Source organism: Budorcas taxicolor, chromosome 2 (assembly GCF_023091745.1).
Source record: "Budorcas taxicolor isolate Tak-1 chromosome 2, Takin1.1, whole genome shotgun sequence".
Classification (NCBI taxonomy): Eukaryota; Metazoa; Chordata; class Mammalia; order Artiodactyla; family Bovidae; genus Budorcas; species Budorcas taxicolor.
Window position 1 is genome coordinate 105843472 of NC_068911.1, and position 17770 is coordinate 105861241.

The following is a 17770-nucleotide window of genomic DNA, read 5'->3' on the forward strand; positions in this document are numbered from 1 at the left end:
TTTTCTATACCATTTGAGAGTAAATTGCATATTTTTAGTATGATTTAATTTAATGTTAGTAACAGTTTTATGATGATTATCCTCATATACTCATAAGTGGGAGCATGATATAGTGGCTAGGAGGACATATTCTGAAGCTAGACTCTTCAAATCCTTGCTCAGTTACTGTGATGTTGGACAAGTTATGTAATTTTTTCAGGCCTCAATTTACTTATCTGTAAAATGGGGTAGTGTTATCTACCTAATAAGGTTTTTGTGAGGATTGTATGAATTAATGCTTCCCGACAACACTTAAGGCAATAGATCCTGGCATTTACTGAGGGCACTAGAACTCTTATTTCTGTCAGATTAATTAAGTTAGTCAATTTCTTCAGGAATAGTCTTAATTAGAGTAAGGCACAGCTATACATTTAAGTGTTTGATTTCGGATGAAACTAATATTAAACTTTCCTCAGAAACTTGAACCCATTAATACATCTTATGGTGGCATCTTAAAGCTTGAGGTTATCATGCTACAGATAATTTCTTCATGCCTGGGATAGTCTGGAATGGATGTTGTTATAACTGATAAAAGTGATTTTCTTGTTTGGAATTAGGTTACAGATTATGCTATTGCCAGGCGAATAGTAGACTTGCATTCAAGAATTGAGGATTCCATTGATCGTGTGTATTCCCTTGATGATATCAGGAGGTATCTTCTGTTTGCAAGACAGTTTAAACCCAAGGTAACCTGCCCTTTTGTACTGTATTCAGGCATGATGAGTATGTGGCATTTAAAGAGATGCGTTACTTGGAAATTAACTGAACCTGATTTGAGGATTTTTTATGGTTGGTTGATTGGCTTGATCTGGGGGTTTGTTTGGGCATTTTTTGGAGGGGTGGATAATAGTTTATTTCTTCAAAAAGTCTTGAGAAAAAGTGTTTTAAAAGTCTGAAGAATTCCATTTCTTCTAATTAGGTGCTAATAAAAAGGTTTTTATGAGTGAAGAGTTTTGAATAACCACACAAACTAGATTTTATTTCAATCATTATTCCTAAGAATCTTAAAACTGTATGCTTAAATCAGTAGTCTACAGATGCTCTTGAATCTTTCTCTGAGGAAAAACTTGGGTTCCTCTAGTTCATGTAATGAACATAAATAACTACCTTACAGTAATTGATGTAGATCTTTGGATTAAACCTGCACTGGATTCAGGGTGCTCACTTGGATGTTTATTTTTGTTTGTTTATTGTTATTATTTTTTAAATTTATTTATTTCAATTGGAGGCTAATTACTGCAATATTGTAGTGTTTTTTGCCATACATTGACATGAATCAGCCATGAGTATACATGTGTCCCTCATTCTGAACCCCTCTCCCACCTAAAAAAAACCTCCATAATGCATATGTTGTTTGGCATTTTCCTAAAATAGAATATATAAAAATTTTTCATTTGATTTTTGTTGAAATGTCTACACTATTTCTGGCTTGACTTTTGGGAATTATGCTTAGATTTTAATCATCTAACACCTTCACTTGATAATCCATATCAGAATTGAGTCTCACTGTCCCAAGGAAAGGGTAGAATATCACTTTTGTTTGCAGAAGTATTTGTTCTCCATGACTAACCTGGTCCCTCTATAACTTTGGCTTGCTTCCTTAACATACTTAGTTCCTTGCTCTAAAAAACTGAGTATCCTTTAGTTTGCCTTACTTTGTTGTTATTATTCAACAAATGATAAGGTTTACTGAAATAGCTGATATGTATATCCCAAGTGGATACCTGAAATCACAGATAGTACCAAACCAAACACTATATATACTATGGTTTTTCCTATAAGTTAGCGCAATAAGAGAATATCTGAATTGCTGGCATCACTACTCCTGTGCTTGGGAAGCGTTAGTAAGTTAAAAAAGGGTTACTTGAACATAAACACTGTTGTACCGTAACAGTTGATCTGACAACTGAGTTTGCTACTGACTGACTAATAAGCAAGTGCCATACACACTGTGGATACTCTGGATAGAGGGATGATTCACATCTTGGGTGAAACATTTGGACAGCTACTAAGATTTCATGACACTACTCAGAACAGCACACAATTTAAAACATTAATTGTTTCTGTCTGAAATTTCCTATTTAGTATTTTTAGACTGCAGTTGACCATAGGTTAACTGAAACAACAGAATGTGGAGAAGCCAGAGTAGCTATTACATACATATTGAAATACTAACTCTGCTGTCTTCCTATTTGTAAAATTAGTGCATGGAATTCATAGTCCTTCGTATTAGTTTCTATTGAAAGATATTTCAATACTAATTTCTTGTCATTGGTTTCAAAGTCTTGACCCTCTCAGTTCCCCCAGAGTATCTCCATCTAGGAACCTTTTAACCTTCATGTTTAATGCAGCTTCCATTAAGTAGAAATGCTCTGACTTCATCAATGTTCTGAAACAGATTTCTAAAGAGTCAGAGGACTTCATTGTGGAACAGTATAAACGCCTCCGCCAGAGGGATGGTTCTGGGGTAACCAAGTCTTCATGGAGGATTACAGTGCGACAGCTTGAGAGCATGATCCGTCTCTCTGAAGCAATGGCTCGGATGCACTGCTGTGATGAGGTATCAAAGTCACTTTAACATAATGGGAAAGAGAAATTGATATTTGGCTTTAAGTGTGTTTTTATATTCGGTATAGAACATACTAGCATTCACTGCAGATTTACTTTTATATAACTGTTGAGTTCTCATAGAATACATGACTCCTGACCCTGGGGGCTTTCGCTTAAAGAACGTTGCTGTCAAGCATTTATTGAATGTAGTAGTTAGATTAATGAGATAATCATGACATAGATTATAGAGTACAAATAGAGGTGAGTTCAAGATTAGTGCCATTTGTTCAAGAAAGATTTAAACCTTGCAATGTTTAATCCTTACCATTTAAACCTTAACAGTATACTAGGCTTCTGGGCATCGGATACAAATGTGATAATGTTGCCCCCAGTCACCTAAGAAGGGAATTTACCTCCTTAGTTTTGTATAATGTGTGGATATTAAATTGTTCTTTGAGCCCTGCGTTTTACAGGTACGTCAGTGGGTATTTAGGGAGTAAATGGGGAGCGGTATGGAAGGACAGTTATACCCTTATCGCTGCTTCGTGCAAACCAGCCCTTCTTTATATAACTATTATTTTTAAACAGTGTAAGATTTTGTTTGAGGAAAGAGTTTGGCTATTTTTCTTAAAATAGTATGATTGAGGTATAATTCACAGAAGAGACTGTACAGCTCTGACTTTTTACATACACCCTTGTGGCCACCCAGCTCAGAATACAGATTTACAACATCTTAGGAAGTTCACTTGCACCCTTCCCCAGAAGTAAGCACTGTAGTGACTTCATTCACATTTTTGTCCCATAGATTTCATTTCTCAGGTGTTCGTTTGTTTAATTTTTCAAATTCTCTGCTATAGCGCTTTACTGTTTACAAAATACTTTGACACTGTCTTACTTGTTGTTCTTTGAGTCTTCTGACATTTAATGGACATCTTTATAGGTTAAGAGATGAATAAAAGAGCCCCTGTTTTCCATTGCTGATAATTTGGTGGGAGAAGACATATGTTGAATTAAATATGTGAACTATGAGAGGTTATTATGGTAGAGTGTCATCAGCAGAGAGTATAGAGATCAATGAATTCTTTCCTAAGGAAGGTGGAGGGTTTGGGGAGAGGTCAACATTTGAACTGGATCACTGAAGGGCATATGGAATTTTGATATGCATTTTTAGAGTGAAAGGAAAAAAGTTTAGCAAGAATGTAGTAGAATCTGCAGAGAAAGAATAGGTCATGGTGGAGGGGAATTCTTTAAAACTATGCTAACATTTGTACCATTTTTTTTTTTCCATTGTAGTGTTTCCTAAAATGAGTGTCATAGAACTGATGAGTCTTGGAGAATTTCTGTTAGATTTTTCTTCCCTTTTTTTTTTTTTTGGTTTTTAGTAGATAGCAAATTCACATGATATGAAAATAAATATGCATATATATACAAATACATTTCCTGAATAAAATTGAGTGTTTTTGCATATATTTAAAAGCCATTTCTACTTCCTTTTATTTTATGATCCTATTCTTTATTTTTACTTACTTTATTATAAAGGCCTCCCCTAGTCTAAGATTGTAAAAGAATTCTCTCAGGATTTCCTCAAGCATATTTCAACCATTCCTCAAGAATGGTTTCATTGTTTGTATTTAAATCATTCAAGCATTTGGTATTCTGCTGTAGGATGTAAGCTATGAATCAGTTGATTCTTTTTGAGCTAGTTTCCTAGTTGCAACACACTTACTGAACAACCTATCTTTTCCACACTGGTTTGGTATGCTTTTATTTTATATTAAATTCTTGTGCCTATTAAAGTCTCCTTCTAAATTTTTTTTTCTGTTCCTTTGGTCTTTCAACCTTCTTTTGCATTAGTGCCACAATATTTTACTCAGTGGGCCTTTTTATTTTAAATGTACAGCTAGTTCCGCTGCATTGGTGGTGTTCTTTTTTGGCTGTTGTGAACTTAATGACCAGTTAGGTGTTTTTTTTTTTTAATTACTGATATTCACTAAGAGGAAAGCATCCTAGGAACTTGTTTGAAAAACTTGGGAATTTCCCCTTCTCTGCCCCTCCTTTGCCTTCCCCGCCATTGGCTATCTGTTTGACATATGGTAATATAAGTTTCCTTGTCACTCTTTCCATGCATCTCACCCTCTCCTTCCTCCCCTGCCCTCCGTGTCCATTAGTCTCTGTTCTCTATGCCTGTGTCTCCATTGCTGCACTGCAAATAACTTCTCAGTACCGTCTTTCTAGATTATATATATATGCTTTAGTATAGGAGGTGTATCTTTCTCTTTCTGTATAATAGGCTCTAGGTTCATCGGCCTCATTAGCACTGACTCGAATGCTTTCCTTTCTATGTCTGAGTCATGGTCCGTTGTATGGAATACACAGCTTCTTTAAAACCTGGGAACTTTTGAAGAAAGCGCTAACCATTCTGTCTCTAGACTGCTATACTCACCTGCAGATTCTGGACTTGAGCTGCAGTATTTCCAGCCTCCAGCCACCTCTGCTCACTTCAGACTGGTCCCTACAATCCTAATTGGCAAGAACCAAGTCCTTAATACCTATCCTGTTGCTCCTGTTTGTCCTGGATTCAGTGGTTTTTGTATACTGACAAACTCCTTGGTTTGTGTGAAGGCAAGGGGGGGGTCTGTCAGCAATCAAGGACCTCTCTGTTCAGTCCTGAAATGGGTTTTTCCTCCAGTTGCATGGCTTGTTCCTATACTTATGCTACTAAATGTTTGAAGCTATGTAATTATACCACCCCCTAGATTTTCTCTAACTGTTGAATATATTGTGTAGTAAGGAAATGCATTATACCCTTAGAGCTGTCTATTCATTTATCTTTGTTTAAAAAGTCTGAACATAGGGCCAACATATACTTGAGCTCAGTGTTTGATACTCAGTTTTTAGTATTTTTATACTAAAATAAAAATAGTATACTACCAAATTATAGATACTGAGAGCATGTTACATTTGTTAATAAGAAGAGCTGACATCTCAATGATTTTTCCTACCTAAGAAAACAGGATAACAATTAGAATCTAGTTTATGCCACTAAAAATTGCAGCTGTTTAAAACAAAAACAGTCATTTTTTTTGTTCATGCTGCATGTTCATTTATGTTAGCCAGAGGCTCTCTTCTCCACATTGCTCAGAAATTCATGCTGACAGAAGTCTCTTCGTTGACACGACACTTCCATGATCATAGAAGAGAGAAGAAAAAGTGAATCATATACTGCCTCTTAACCTTCTGTCTAGAAGTGGCATGGCACTGCCACTCAGATTTCATTGGTCAGAGGAATTAACATGGCCATGCCTAAGTTCAAGTGGTTAAAGAAGTGCTTTCCTATCAAGTGGCTAGAATGAGAAAAGCAAACATTTGTGAACAGTTCTGGTGATGCATTCGTTATCTTTCCAGTTAAGTCTTTTGTTGTTTTATTTAATGGCTTTTAAAGTTTTCTTCCTATGATTTTTGCATGATCCTTGTTGAATTTATTTCTTGATATTTTGGTTTTTTTCTCAGTATTGAAGGTAGACTTTTTCCATTTTATATTTTGACTGATGGTTGCTTGTATATATCAACTATTGGTTTCTGTATGCTAGTTTTATACTATATGAAACCTTTAGTTTCTTTTTCAGTCAAGTCTATTGATTTTCCAGATTTTCATTCTTTTTTCAAACGATAAATGGTTCCAGTCTTACTGAAAAAAGTAAACTTAATCTTTTCCTGTACTCTCTACTAATTTACTTTTGCTTTTGCTATTGCAATATAATGTCTAATAATTATGAAATTGAACATTTTTTCTTGTTCTTAGTTGGCTCTGTGGCTGAGATATGTTTTTATCAATAAGAACTATGCATTTATTATTCATGTCTTGAATATTGCTGTCAGGAAGGTTGTTTTGGTTTTTGCCTAGTGTCTTTTTAGCATTGTGTGTGTGCTTAGTCATTCAGTCCAACTCTTTGCAACCCCATGAACTGTCACCCACCAGGCTCCTCTGTCCATGGGGATTCTCCAGGCAAGAATACTGGAGTGGGTTGCCATGCCCTCCTCCAGGGGATCTTCCCAACCCAGGGATTGAAATCAGGTTCCCCACATTGCAGGTGGATTCTTCACTGTCTGAGCCACCAGGAAAGCCCTTTAGTGTATATGAATTAATCATGACTTTTTTTTCTCCTGGATCTATTAAAATGAAAATAAATTGACTAATATCAAGGCTTCCTGGAATAAATCCCACTCTTTTAATGCGTTTGGCATTTGCTTGCTGTTATTTAGAATTTTTAAACAGTACTCACAAAAAACTATGGTTGTTATTTCATTTAAATTTTTGGAAAATTTCCCAGTTTTTCCTCTATGCTAGAATGGTTTTCCATTGTATTAAAATGATCTGCCCGAGAATGCACTGGCAGTGCAGTGGTTAGAATGCTGCTGCACCTTCACTGCAAGGCGCACAGGTTCAGTCCCTGGTCAGGCAGCTAAGGTTCTGCGTGCTGTGTGATACCGCCATAAATAAAGTGAAATAAAAATCTGCTTTTACTGATAGGAATTCTCAACTAAAACTCTTGAGTCTGGCATATAAAATTTCTTGTTTAGATATTTTCTCTCTCTCCTTCGGTCAGTTTTGGGTGAGCTATATTTTCCTGAAAAAAGTATCCATTTCTAAGAGTTGGCAGAGTTTATTAATATCCAGTTAGAATGTATTTTTTTGGTTGCTTATTTTAATACTACATTGTGATTAGACAATTTCTCATTTAGTTTCTAGGATGCTTTCTTTGTAGCCCAATGTCCTTGTTTGTTTGTTTGTTTTCTTTTGGGCTGGTGGGTCTTGCTTTCTCTAGTAGCAGCATGTGGGGGCTACTCTTCATTGTGGTGCACAGGCTTCCCATTGCTGTGGCTTCTCCTGTCACGGAACACAGGCTCCTTGCATGTGGGCTTCACGCCATTGCAGCACGCCGTCTTCAGTGGTTGTGGCATGTGGGTTTAGTTGCCCTACAGCATGTGGAGTCTTCCCAGACCAGTGATTGAACCCATGTCCCCTGCATTGGCAGGCAAGTTCTTGACCACTGGACCACCAGTGAAGTCCCCAGTGCCAGTTTTCATAAATGTTCCGCAAGCACTTTGAAGGGAGGCCTAGTTCCTTGTTTGTGTGCTTACCTGTGTGCTCAGTTTTATTCAACTCTGCGACCTTGTGGACGCCAGACTCCACGGTCCATGGAATTTTCCAGGCAGGAATAATACTAAAGCAGGTTGCCATTTCCTACTCCAGGGGATCTTACATCTGTGAAGGGGGAAGTTAACTTATTATATTACATAGTCCATTCTGAAGGAGATCAACCCTGGGATTTCTTTGGAAGGAATGATGCTAAAGCTGAAGCTCCAGTACTTTGGATGGACACCTCATGCGAAGAGTTGACTCATTGGAAAAGACTCTGATGCTGGGAGGGATTAGGGGCAAGAGGAGAAGGGGACGACCCAGGATGAGATGGCTGGATGGCATCACGGACTCGATGGACGTGAGTCTGAGTGAACTCTGGGAGATGGTGATGGACAGGGAGGCCTGGCGTGCTGTGATTCATGGGGTCGCAAAGAGTCGGACACAACTGAGCGACTGAACTGAACTGAACTGAACATAGGCCTTCTGTGTTTTTTTGTGGGGTTTGTGGTCTACCATATCTTCTCTAAAGTGCAGGTTTAAAGTATCTTATGAATACTTTTTATTTCTCTACCAGTAATATAGTTTTGTCTCTTTGTATTTATCCCTTTACCTCCTATAGTTTTGGCTTTACTAATATTGTTCTCTTAACTGATACATATCTTTTCATTTTGATGTGTACCCTCTAACTTTCTTGGTCTCATTTGTGCTTTTGGGCCTGAACTCTACCTTGCTTTCTTTTTCTGATATTCCTTTGCATAACTTTTTATTATTTTTAGTCATTTTTGAGTAAGTTAAGTGTGTATACACACACATAGCAGAGTTAGGTTTTATTTTGTGATCCAGGCTAATATTATTTTAATGTATGTTAAACCCAATTACATTTATTGATATGAGAGAGGGTTTTTTATTTGTTTCCTTTTTATAGTTGAAATGATTTTTCATTATGTGGTAACTTTGCTTTTGCTTGTATGTGCAGTTCTGATATTCAGAAAGTTTTATGTTTTATTTTAATGGTTACTTTTGTTATTATAATTTTAGCTTATATCCTCCATTCTCTATTGGTTCCCTACCAGGAAGCGTGTTAAAACTAGCGTGTTTCATCTTCCTTTCTCTTCCCTTCCCTCTCAATGGCATGATTTTAGTAAATAATATTTTACAGCTTTCCTTTGTACAGTCAAATGCAATTATCCATCACTTGATTGATCATCTGTTGACTTTCATTTGTTACGGGTGGGAGGCAGTCAGCAAATTCACTTTGGATCTGCCTTTACGTAAACCCTCTGCCTTCAGGTCATACCATATACACTGTATTCTGTCACTCTTAATTCCCACTCTTGTTAAGTCATAGTTTTTTAGATAAATATATGCATAGCTCATTGAAGATAAATTTGTTATGATTTCCTAATTTATCTCTTGGCTGATTGAAATTTGGTCCTTTTTCAAGGGTTTGGTGAAAGAGATGAGTTCATGGGACTAATTTTCCCTGCGTGTTATGTGCAACAGGGTTATTTGTAGTCTTTACCTGAATGACAGATTGGCTTGATCTACAACCTATGGCTCATACTTTGTTTTCGTATGAATTTTTCTACTGTATCCTGACATTAGTTGTTCCTTTGGAGATTTCTGAGGCCAGCCCTTGATTATTAATTTCTCCCCCATAAGTAACTGGATATTTTTCTCTTCCTAAGCTGTTTTTATAGACCAGTAAGTTTACTAGGATATGTCTTGATATTGACTGCTCTAAAATGACTTAAAAGTTTCCATGCAGGCAGTAGTATATTTTTTTTAAAAAAGTGCTCTGCTGGATTTATCTGTTGTTATGGGCTTCAGCTAGTTAGGAAGGGAGTATATTTAGAGAGACTGTTATTTATATAAAGACTTAAAGCAATGCCCCCTGCCCCCAAAATAGACTTGTAAGTTTTCTTCTAAGTAAACTTTTTTGTTGAGGCAAAACTTAAGTACAGAGAGTGCACAGATCACAAGTGTACAGTTCAGTTAGCTTTCAGTGAAATAACTATAATCTACACCCAGATCAGGAAGTAGAACATTCCTTATTAGCATTTCCAAGAGCTACCCTTTGAGCTTTTTCTTTACAGTCACTGCTACCCGCTTCTCTGAGGATAACCTTTTTCTTTTCTGTATTGCTGTATAGTACTCTAACCATACTTTTCTTGATAGTTAAGTTGTTTTCAATCTTTTTCCCACTCCCAGTTGTGGTTAAAAACACATAACTGTCAGTAAGTGTGTCATAGTGATTGGCTCATTCTTCTATTAAAATGGACATTTGGATAGTCTCCAGTTTGGGTCTTATGATATGTACATGTCTTTTGGTTCATCTGATATATATATGTGTGCATTTCTGTTCAGTGTATACCTGCGAGTGGAGTTATTGAATTGTTGGGTCATAGATTGTATGCATACACAATTTAGTAAAGACTGAAAATGGTTTCCCATAATGGTTGTAATGGTTTATATTCCCAAGAGCAGTGAATGAAAGCAGTATACATCCTCAGCACTCAATATTGCTGGTCCTTTTAGCCATTCTGGTAAATTTATGGTTCTCCATAAATATCTCATATTTTTATGTCATGTGAGAACAAAAATGCCACTGAAAGTTCATATGGAGAAAATCTGTTTGGTATATCAAAAAGACTGGCTTACTTCATTATCTTGATTGGTTTAGGTTCAGCCTAAACATGTGAAGGAAGCTTTCAGATTACTGAATAAATCAATCATCCGTGTGGAAACACCTGATGTCAATCTCGATCAAGAAGAAGACGCCCAGATGGAGGTTGATGAGGGCCCAGATGGCATCAATGGTGAGGTGTCTGTTCATGACCGTTCTAGAGTTAGGGACCAAAGTGTTCTCTAAGATATCGTGATGAAAGTGCACTTACTGATGGTTATGAAGTCTGTAGCAAAAAGGGGAAAAATAGATAATGAATTTTATTAACTATTTATAAGTGAAAATATAATCAAATAGTTGATATAAAATATATATGCTTGAAAGACTTGAGAGAAAATACACCAAAATGGAGATAGTGGACTTAATATTGCAAATGCACTTTTAGATCATGAAATCTTTTTTATCTCCCATTCTTCCCATTTCTTCCAAATGGGTTTTTGACTTCACTAGTAGCGTTTATAAAATTGCTTCTAATTTATTTGTACAGTTACTGAATACTGGGTATAATTATATGGTTGTTTTAAAATTAGTATTAAAATATGAATAGTATATTTATAAAAGCACCTGGTAGGGGGGTATTGGCACAGGAAGAAGATTTAAACGGTTAATATTTCACTTAGGTCATGCTGATAGCCCTGCTCCTGTGAGTGGTATTAACGGCCACAGTGAAGACATGAACCAAGATTCTGTTCCAAAAGCCTCCTTAAGGCTGGGCTTCTCCGAATACTGCCGAATCTCTAACCTTATTGTGCTTCACCTCAGAAAGATGGAAGAAGGTGAGGCCATACCTAGTGCTGCTCTTACGCTGAGTCATTTACATAAGCTGTATTCACATAAACTGCTTGTGCTTGGCTAAAGATTGTGTTGTTTTGTCAGAAGAGATGATAAATTTTTAAGACGAGCTCACTTTGGCAGACAAAATCTATGAGAGAATGTCAGCATATCTACCAACCTGAATGTTTTCCCTACAAGTTCATTGTCAGAGGTTTATGACTTATTTTTACTAATGTCCTTGGCCTATTCTAATATTTGTTAAGCCAAATTTGGGATCTGATAATATATAAAGAAGCACTTAACAAACTTCTTGCAGATGTAAAGTCTTCCTTCTTTATAATGGCTTTGTTTAAAATGGATGGAATCCTTCATTCCCAACTCATGCTTTCAGTTGCTGTTGACAAACGTTGTCTGGGTGGTGAAGCATAAGAAAGTGAAGGAAACACCTTCATACTTTGAAATCATAATAGCTTTAAGAAAATTGTTTATCATCTCTCTCTTTTTTTTTTAATTTTTCTTTTCAAGATAAAGTAAGGATACTTTTAACCTGAAAGAATATGGCAGGTTATTTTAGGCTTAAGCTGGAACGTTGCAAACCTTATTTTAGCAGATATGTTTTCTGACAGATTGGTTATCTAATCTATACATTATTTTGTCTATTGTGTATGCAAACTCTAAGAATTGGCAAAATAGCTTGCTATCAAGATAATTTAATCCTTTTTAAATGAATTCTTTTGTTGCAGAAGAGGATGAGTCTGCATTAAAGAGGAGTGAACTTGTTAACTGGTACTTGAAGGAAATTGAATCAGAAATAGATTCTGAAGAGGAACTGATAAATAAAAAGAGAATCATTGAGAAAGTTATTTATCGACTCACCCACTATGTACGTATATAATTAAGTTTGCTGGGGTATTACTGAGGGAAGGTTTTCATGTTTCATATCTTTGTAGGTTTCTTAGATGTTCATTTATTTTGAATCCTGAGGGTCTAGTCAGAATTAAAAATTGTTTAAAATAAGAGACTTACTAACTAATTGACTTATTTCTTCTGCCAAAATAAGCAGAATTTATGTTAAAGCTGGGAAAGTGAATTTAGGGTCTAAGTATTTGAGTGTTTTTAACCTTTGTTTTTTACTCTACCATAAACCTTCAAGCAGCCTGACCACTATCATCTAACTTCTGCATTTTATCCTTCCTCCTGTTGTTATCTCCCCCTGTTACCCAGTTTATAGTCTGTTCCATATATTTTTTCTTACACTTTCCAATTCATTCATTCTCCTTTTCTAATACTTGCTTGGCAAAACTCCACCTTTGGTTAAAACTAGTTTGTTTACTGTACCTGTATCTAAGAAGTTAAAAGTATCTGGAGAAAAGCACACAATCACATACTCACTCTTACTTTACATTAATGACCACAGATCTCAAATGGGCAGTTCTTAACTTCTGTCTTGCCTACTTCACAGTGGCACTGACCTCACAGTAGCAATTCCCGCTGCCATTACTTTTCCCTCATCTGTTCAGTCTCCCACTCTCTTAAAGGACCGTTACATACAAACCATCTCACTGCTCCAGTCACTGCGCTGTTTTCAGTATTCAACCTGTCGGCAGCGTCTGTCACAGTTGATCACTCCTAGAAATACTTTGTTTGCTTGGCTTCTGAGTCACCATATTCTCCTGGGTCTTCTCACTGTTATTTCCTCCTCTTCTCTCTCTCTCCTTTTTTTTTTAAATTTTGAGCTGTGTGATTCTGTTTTATTTTCTCTTTTGGCCATATAACATGGCATGTGGGATCTTAGTTTCCCAGCCAGGGATCAAAGTTGTGCCCCCTGCAGTGTAAGCACTGAGTCTAAACCACTGGACCACCAGGGAAGTCCCTCCTTTTTTATTTTTCTGACTCTTTCTCCTGTCACTTTTTAAATGAAGTACTATATGTAATCCTCAGACCTCTTTTTCTGTTTACATTCATTGCCTAAGTAAACTCATTTGGTTCCATGAATTGAGAACCATTTGTGAATCCACATTTATATCTCCAGCTCTCACCCGTCCTCTAAATTCCTGATCTATATAGCTAGCTGCTTACGCACAAATTAATAGGCATCTCACACTCAGTGTGTTCAAAACAGTGACTTCCCTGTAGTTTCACTTACTCAGTTGCTTTAGGCCAGACATCTTAGAATAAACTTTGATTCCTTTCCCCTCACAACTGTCTTTTATCAGCAAAGCTCATGAGCCTGTCTTCAGTGTTCTCTGTTCTCTTTTCACCACCATCACAGCTACTCAAGCCACCATGCCTGGAGTTGCACAGGTGCCTCCTAACTGTCCACCCTTGTAGTGGCTCTCTGCCCAGCAGCCAAACAGATCTTTTAACAAATAAAATTGTTTTAGTGTGCTGCCTTTCTTCCCTCATGTTTAGAATAAGATCAATCTCTGTACCATGGCCTGCAGAACCTTCTGCACAACCAGGCCCCTGCCCACCTCATTGTCTTCATTTCATAACCTCTTTCCTTTCCCATTGTGCACAGTGACACTGGCCTTGTCACTGTTCCTTAGACACACCAGGTATGAAGGCTTTTATACTTGCCCTTTGTTTCTTTCCCCATATTCCCTCCTCCATTCTAATATCTGCTCAAATGTTGCCTTCTCAAAGTAGTTCTTGCTTAGTCTGTTGAAATAGCAGCCTTCCTCCTTGCTGTCACCCCCTTACCCTGCTTGTTTCTTCACAGTGTTTATCACTGCCTGGCAGTATAGTCTTTGTTTAGGTGTTTAATAATGTGCAGCCACCATGAGGGCAGGGACTTTATTTTGTCAATCCCCTGTATCTGCAGTGGTGCCTAGCTCAGAGAGGGTTCAAATACTTGTTAAATGATTGAATTTTTCTGCTCAAATGGCAAGAGATTGCATTTAACTTCACAGTGCTCACTTTATAAATATTATAGTTGTCACACATCAGAGTTTATCATCTGATGAACTATTTCCCTGTAGAACTAAATGAGTCTGTGATTACAGGTGGGGGGATTTGAAGAACTATTCCATTCAAAATTTAATAAATAATATGTATAAAAATAGAGCTGAAGTGGGGGTAGTATTGTGCTCAGAGTTGTCTGTCTAGTGGACGATATGTTTGCATCAGGCCAGCCCTTCCCTTCCTAGCGGCCCTGGAATCAGTGTTAAGATAAAAATAATTCATGCAAAAAGTCCACATTGGGACACATTGTAAAACTAACTGATCTAAATTGGACTTATGTTTTTAAGTTTGATTCACCTCCTGAGCCAATTTGGTACAAAAGACTAAGGAACTTGTACTGTGCTGATCAAGTGTGCTTTCTATGAAGATGTGTTAGTACATAGAGTACTTGAAAGTGTCTAATCTGTCTTAGTGGTATTAGTTAGTGTTCATACTGTTGGAGTTTTCCGTTTTTAGGATCAAATCACTATTTCCTGAGTTCCTCTGTATGGGCCTTAGGTAGAAGTCTTTGTTTGTGGACGTATTAGACTGACTTATAATATCATGGCTTCAAATCTGTCATCAAGTTTATTAAGCCACATGGCATGTTCTACTTTTCTTTTTTTTTACTAGTTAACAGATCAAAGTGAAAATTTTTGTTAATTATCTTTTGATTCTACTTCTAACTGAATTATGAATGGGTGATATATGAAAGAGTTCAGTGGCCGGTAATTAAAAATTAACATAATATTAAGTATTAATATTTGAATGATAAATAGAATGGTAAACATTTATCAGGATTTATACAATTACATGATCATAAAATCATATGTTTTTTGAAGTTATTTTTAAAGTACATGATGTGATATACTAGGGAACCTGGTTAAAATCAGACATTTAGAAGGAGGGTCAAGTCCTGTGTATCTTATCATTCTTATAATATTGCTAAAGAACTGAGGACAACCATTTGTATTTCATAGGATCATGTTCTAATTGAGCTCACCCAAGCTGGATTGAAAGGATCCACAGAAGGAAGTGAGAGCTATGAAGAAGATCCCTACTTAGTAGTTAACCCTAACTACTTGCTTGAAGATTGAGCTATTGAAAGAAACTGGAGAAACTATGGCCCTCCACCTCGGGCCTGGAGTCTGGATGGAGTTCTGCTAGCCAGAGAAATGCTTCTGGGAGCGATGATTCAGGAAGATTTACTTTGAGGAATAAGAACCAAGTTGATTGTCCTATCCTATATTGTCACATTCCTTTTATACCAACACAGGTTTTATCCCTTTGTTTAGTGTGCTTCTTGTCTAAAAAAAGTTGGATTGCAATAATGTGTTGTTTCTATAACTAAGACCTTGTGTTTTCATGTGTAGAAAAAGGTCTGCTGCTTATATGTTATGTGATATCGTATTGGAGAAATAACTTTTTTCAAGTATCAATTACTGCTTTTTTCCACCAGAAAAAATTTTTTCAGCAGTTGTCTATTAGATTTATTTCTAGTCTACTCAAATTATTGCTTCCATTTATTCATGAATATAGAAAAGGGATGGAAATATGACATTATGGTAAACACTTAAGCATAACTTCTTGTGAGGAGAGTCCTTATTAGAATTTGATAGTATGAAAGCTAAGAGGCCTTGGAGATGATTTTAAAAGTTAAATCAAGTTCTGTTTGTTTTTTTAAGAGAGTTTATGAAAATAAAACATTTATTATACTTTTCCACTACTCTTTAATAACTTTAAAAATTTCTATGTTCTAAGAGTAAGGTCTCAGAATTATTTTCTGACTGCTTTTTTAAGGGAACTTTATCATTTTCTATATTATAACCATCCTTAAATTTTTTCAAAGAAAGTTATTGCTGTTTATGATACTAACAGTCTTTGAGGCTTCAGCTTTGATCAGTATGTTTATGATGTACCTGTTCCTATTGTTGCAGCTTTTGGCAACAAATGGGAAATGTCATTTTTCTATATATACAACCACCCTTATATTTTACAGCATTTTTCTAGGAAAAGAATTACTGCAGTTTATGATACTAACAGTCTCTGAGGCTTAGCTTTGATCATAGGTTCATGGTGTAGAAATTACTGTTGCAGCTTTTGACAATAGATGGTATTTGGGGGGTCTGTGGGGCTAGTCAGGGAATGTTAATACATGTTACTCACGTTCACCAATAGAAACTTCACTCACCACTAAAGGTAAGGGAGATTGGAAACAGAAGTTGCGCAGTTAGCAGATATAGGGTATAAACTTGAGTGAAAACTATGTTACTAATTAATGGGGGTAGGCAAGCCTTTTGAGATGAGGAAACTTCAGTGTGCAGGATCTCAGACTTATTGTTGAGCAGGAGCTGCTGGAGTAAGGCCTGGACTAAGACGGAAGGTTCCAGTAATAGGTGATAGGAAGAACAACTAGTGAAAACTCAGAAAACAGCAAGAAAGAGTTCCTTCCCTGCACTAGTTCCCAGCTTGATAAAGAAGATGGGATAAGGCGTTTCTGAATAGAGAAACGCCTGACAGGAATTTGAAAACTTCAGTTTGATCAAAGGAAAGTGTGACGGCCAGGAAAGATGAGTTGCTTAATGGTGAATCTGTCTTCTCCCCCAATTTTGCTATTAGTGAAAGTGGGGACTCTAAAGCAAAGTGAGACCGTTAATACAACTAAAATAAGTTTTTATACATCTGAGTAAGTGTGCTTCCATTTTCACACATCCCCTCTATCTACATGTTACTTGTCAGAGAAGTGAAGTGGCTAATGGGTGATGGATTATGTATAAGGTCTTTATGAAGAAAATTAGACAAGTATTTAGTAAGTGGATAGATGTAAATTGTTTCTGAAAAGGACATCTTGAATATTGTAAATTGTCAGCCATCACTTTAATCTGTTTTCAACCAAATCCCAACAGATGTCCATCAGAAAGGAAATGACTACATAAATTATGATAACAGCCATGCTCTCTGCATTATACAAACTAAAATGAGGGAAATGAAGATGTTTGAAATGGAAATATCTCTAGGACATATGGAAAAGGTGTGCAAATAAAGTCATGGAGCACCTGAATATATGACACAAATATTAACAAACCTAAGGGAAAATAGACAGCAAAACAATAATAGTAGACTTAAGTATCCCACTTTCATCAGTGGACATTATCAGTAAGGAAGTATAGACTTCAAGTAGTATGTTTAGACCAGATGAGCTTAACAGGCACAGACCATTCTGTGCAAAAGCAACAGAATACAGATTCTTAAGCATAAATGGGACATTTTTTAGGATAGATCATATGTTAGGCCACAAAACAAGTCTTACTACGTTAAAGATAACTGAAATAGGCATGTTTTCTGACTATAATATAAAACAAAACTACAGGCAGAAACCTAAAGTTTTCAAAAATACATAGGAATTAAGCAACAGCCTACTTAACCAAGCAATCAAGAGAGAAATTTAAAAATGAAACACAAAAATGGAAGAATGACATAGCAAAACTTGATGGGAGGCAGCAAAAGCAATCCAAGAGGGAAGTTCATAGGGATAAATGCCTTTATCAAAAAACAAAGATCTCAGCCTAACTTTATATCTTGGGTGGGGTGGGAAATAGAGCCCAAAGTTGGTAGGAAAGAGCAATAAAACTAAG

The 17770-nt window shown here is 36.4% G+C and overlaps 1 protein-coding gene across 1 annotated transcript in view; it reads left to right on the forward strand.

The window, feature by feature from the left end:
- The window catches only part of MCM6 (minichromosome maintenance complex component 6), a 35113-nt gene extending 19343 nt beyond the window's left edge, over window positions 1–15770 (forward strand). Inside the window, exons 12-17 of the mRNA XM_052664351.1 lie at window positions 597–725; window positions 2438–2599; window positions 10416–10551; window positions 11039–11194; window positions 11936–12075; window positions 15116–15770. Of these exons, the coding sequence (XP_052520311.1) occupies window positions 597–725; window positions 2438–2599; window positions 10416–10551; window positions 11039–11194; window positions 11936–12075; window positions 15116–15232 (840 nt within the window). The 3' untranslated portion in view covers window positions 15233–15770. The remainder of the gene's footprint in view (window positions 1–596; window positions 726–2437; window positions 2600–10415; window positions 10552–11038; window positions 11195–11935; window positions 12076–15115) is intronic.
- Window positions 15771–17770: the final 2000 nt, after the last annotated feature.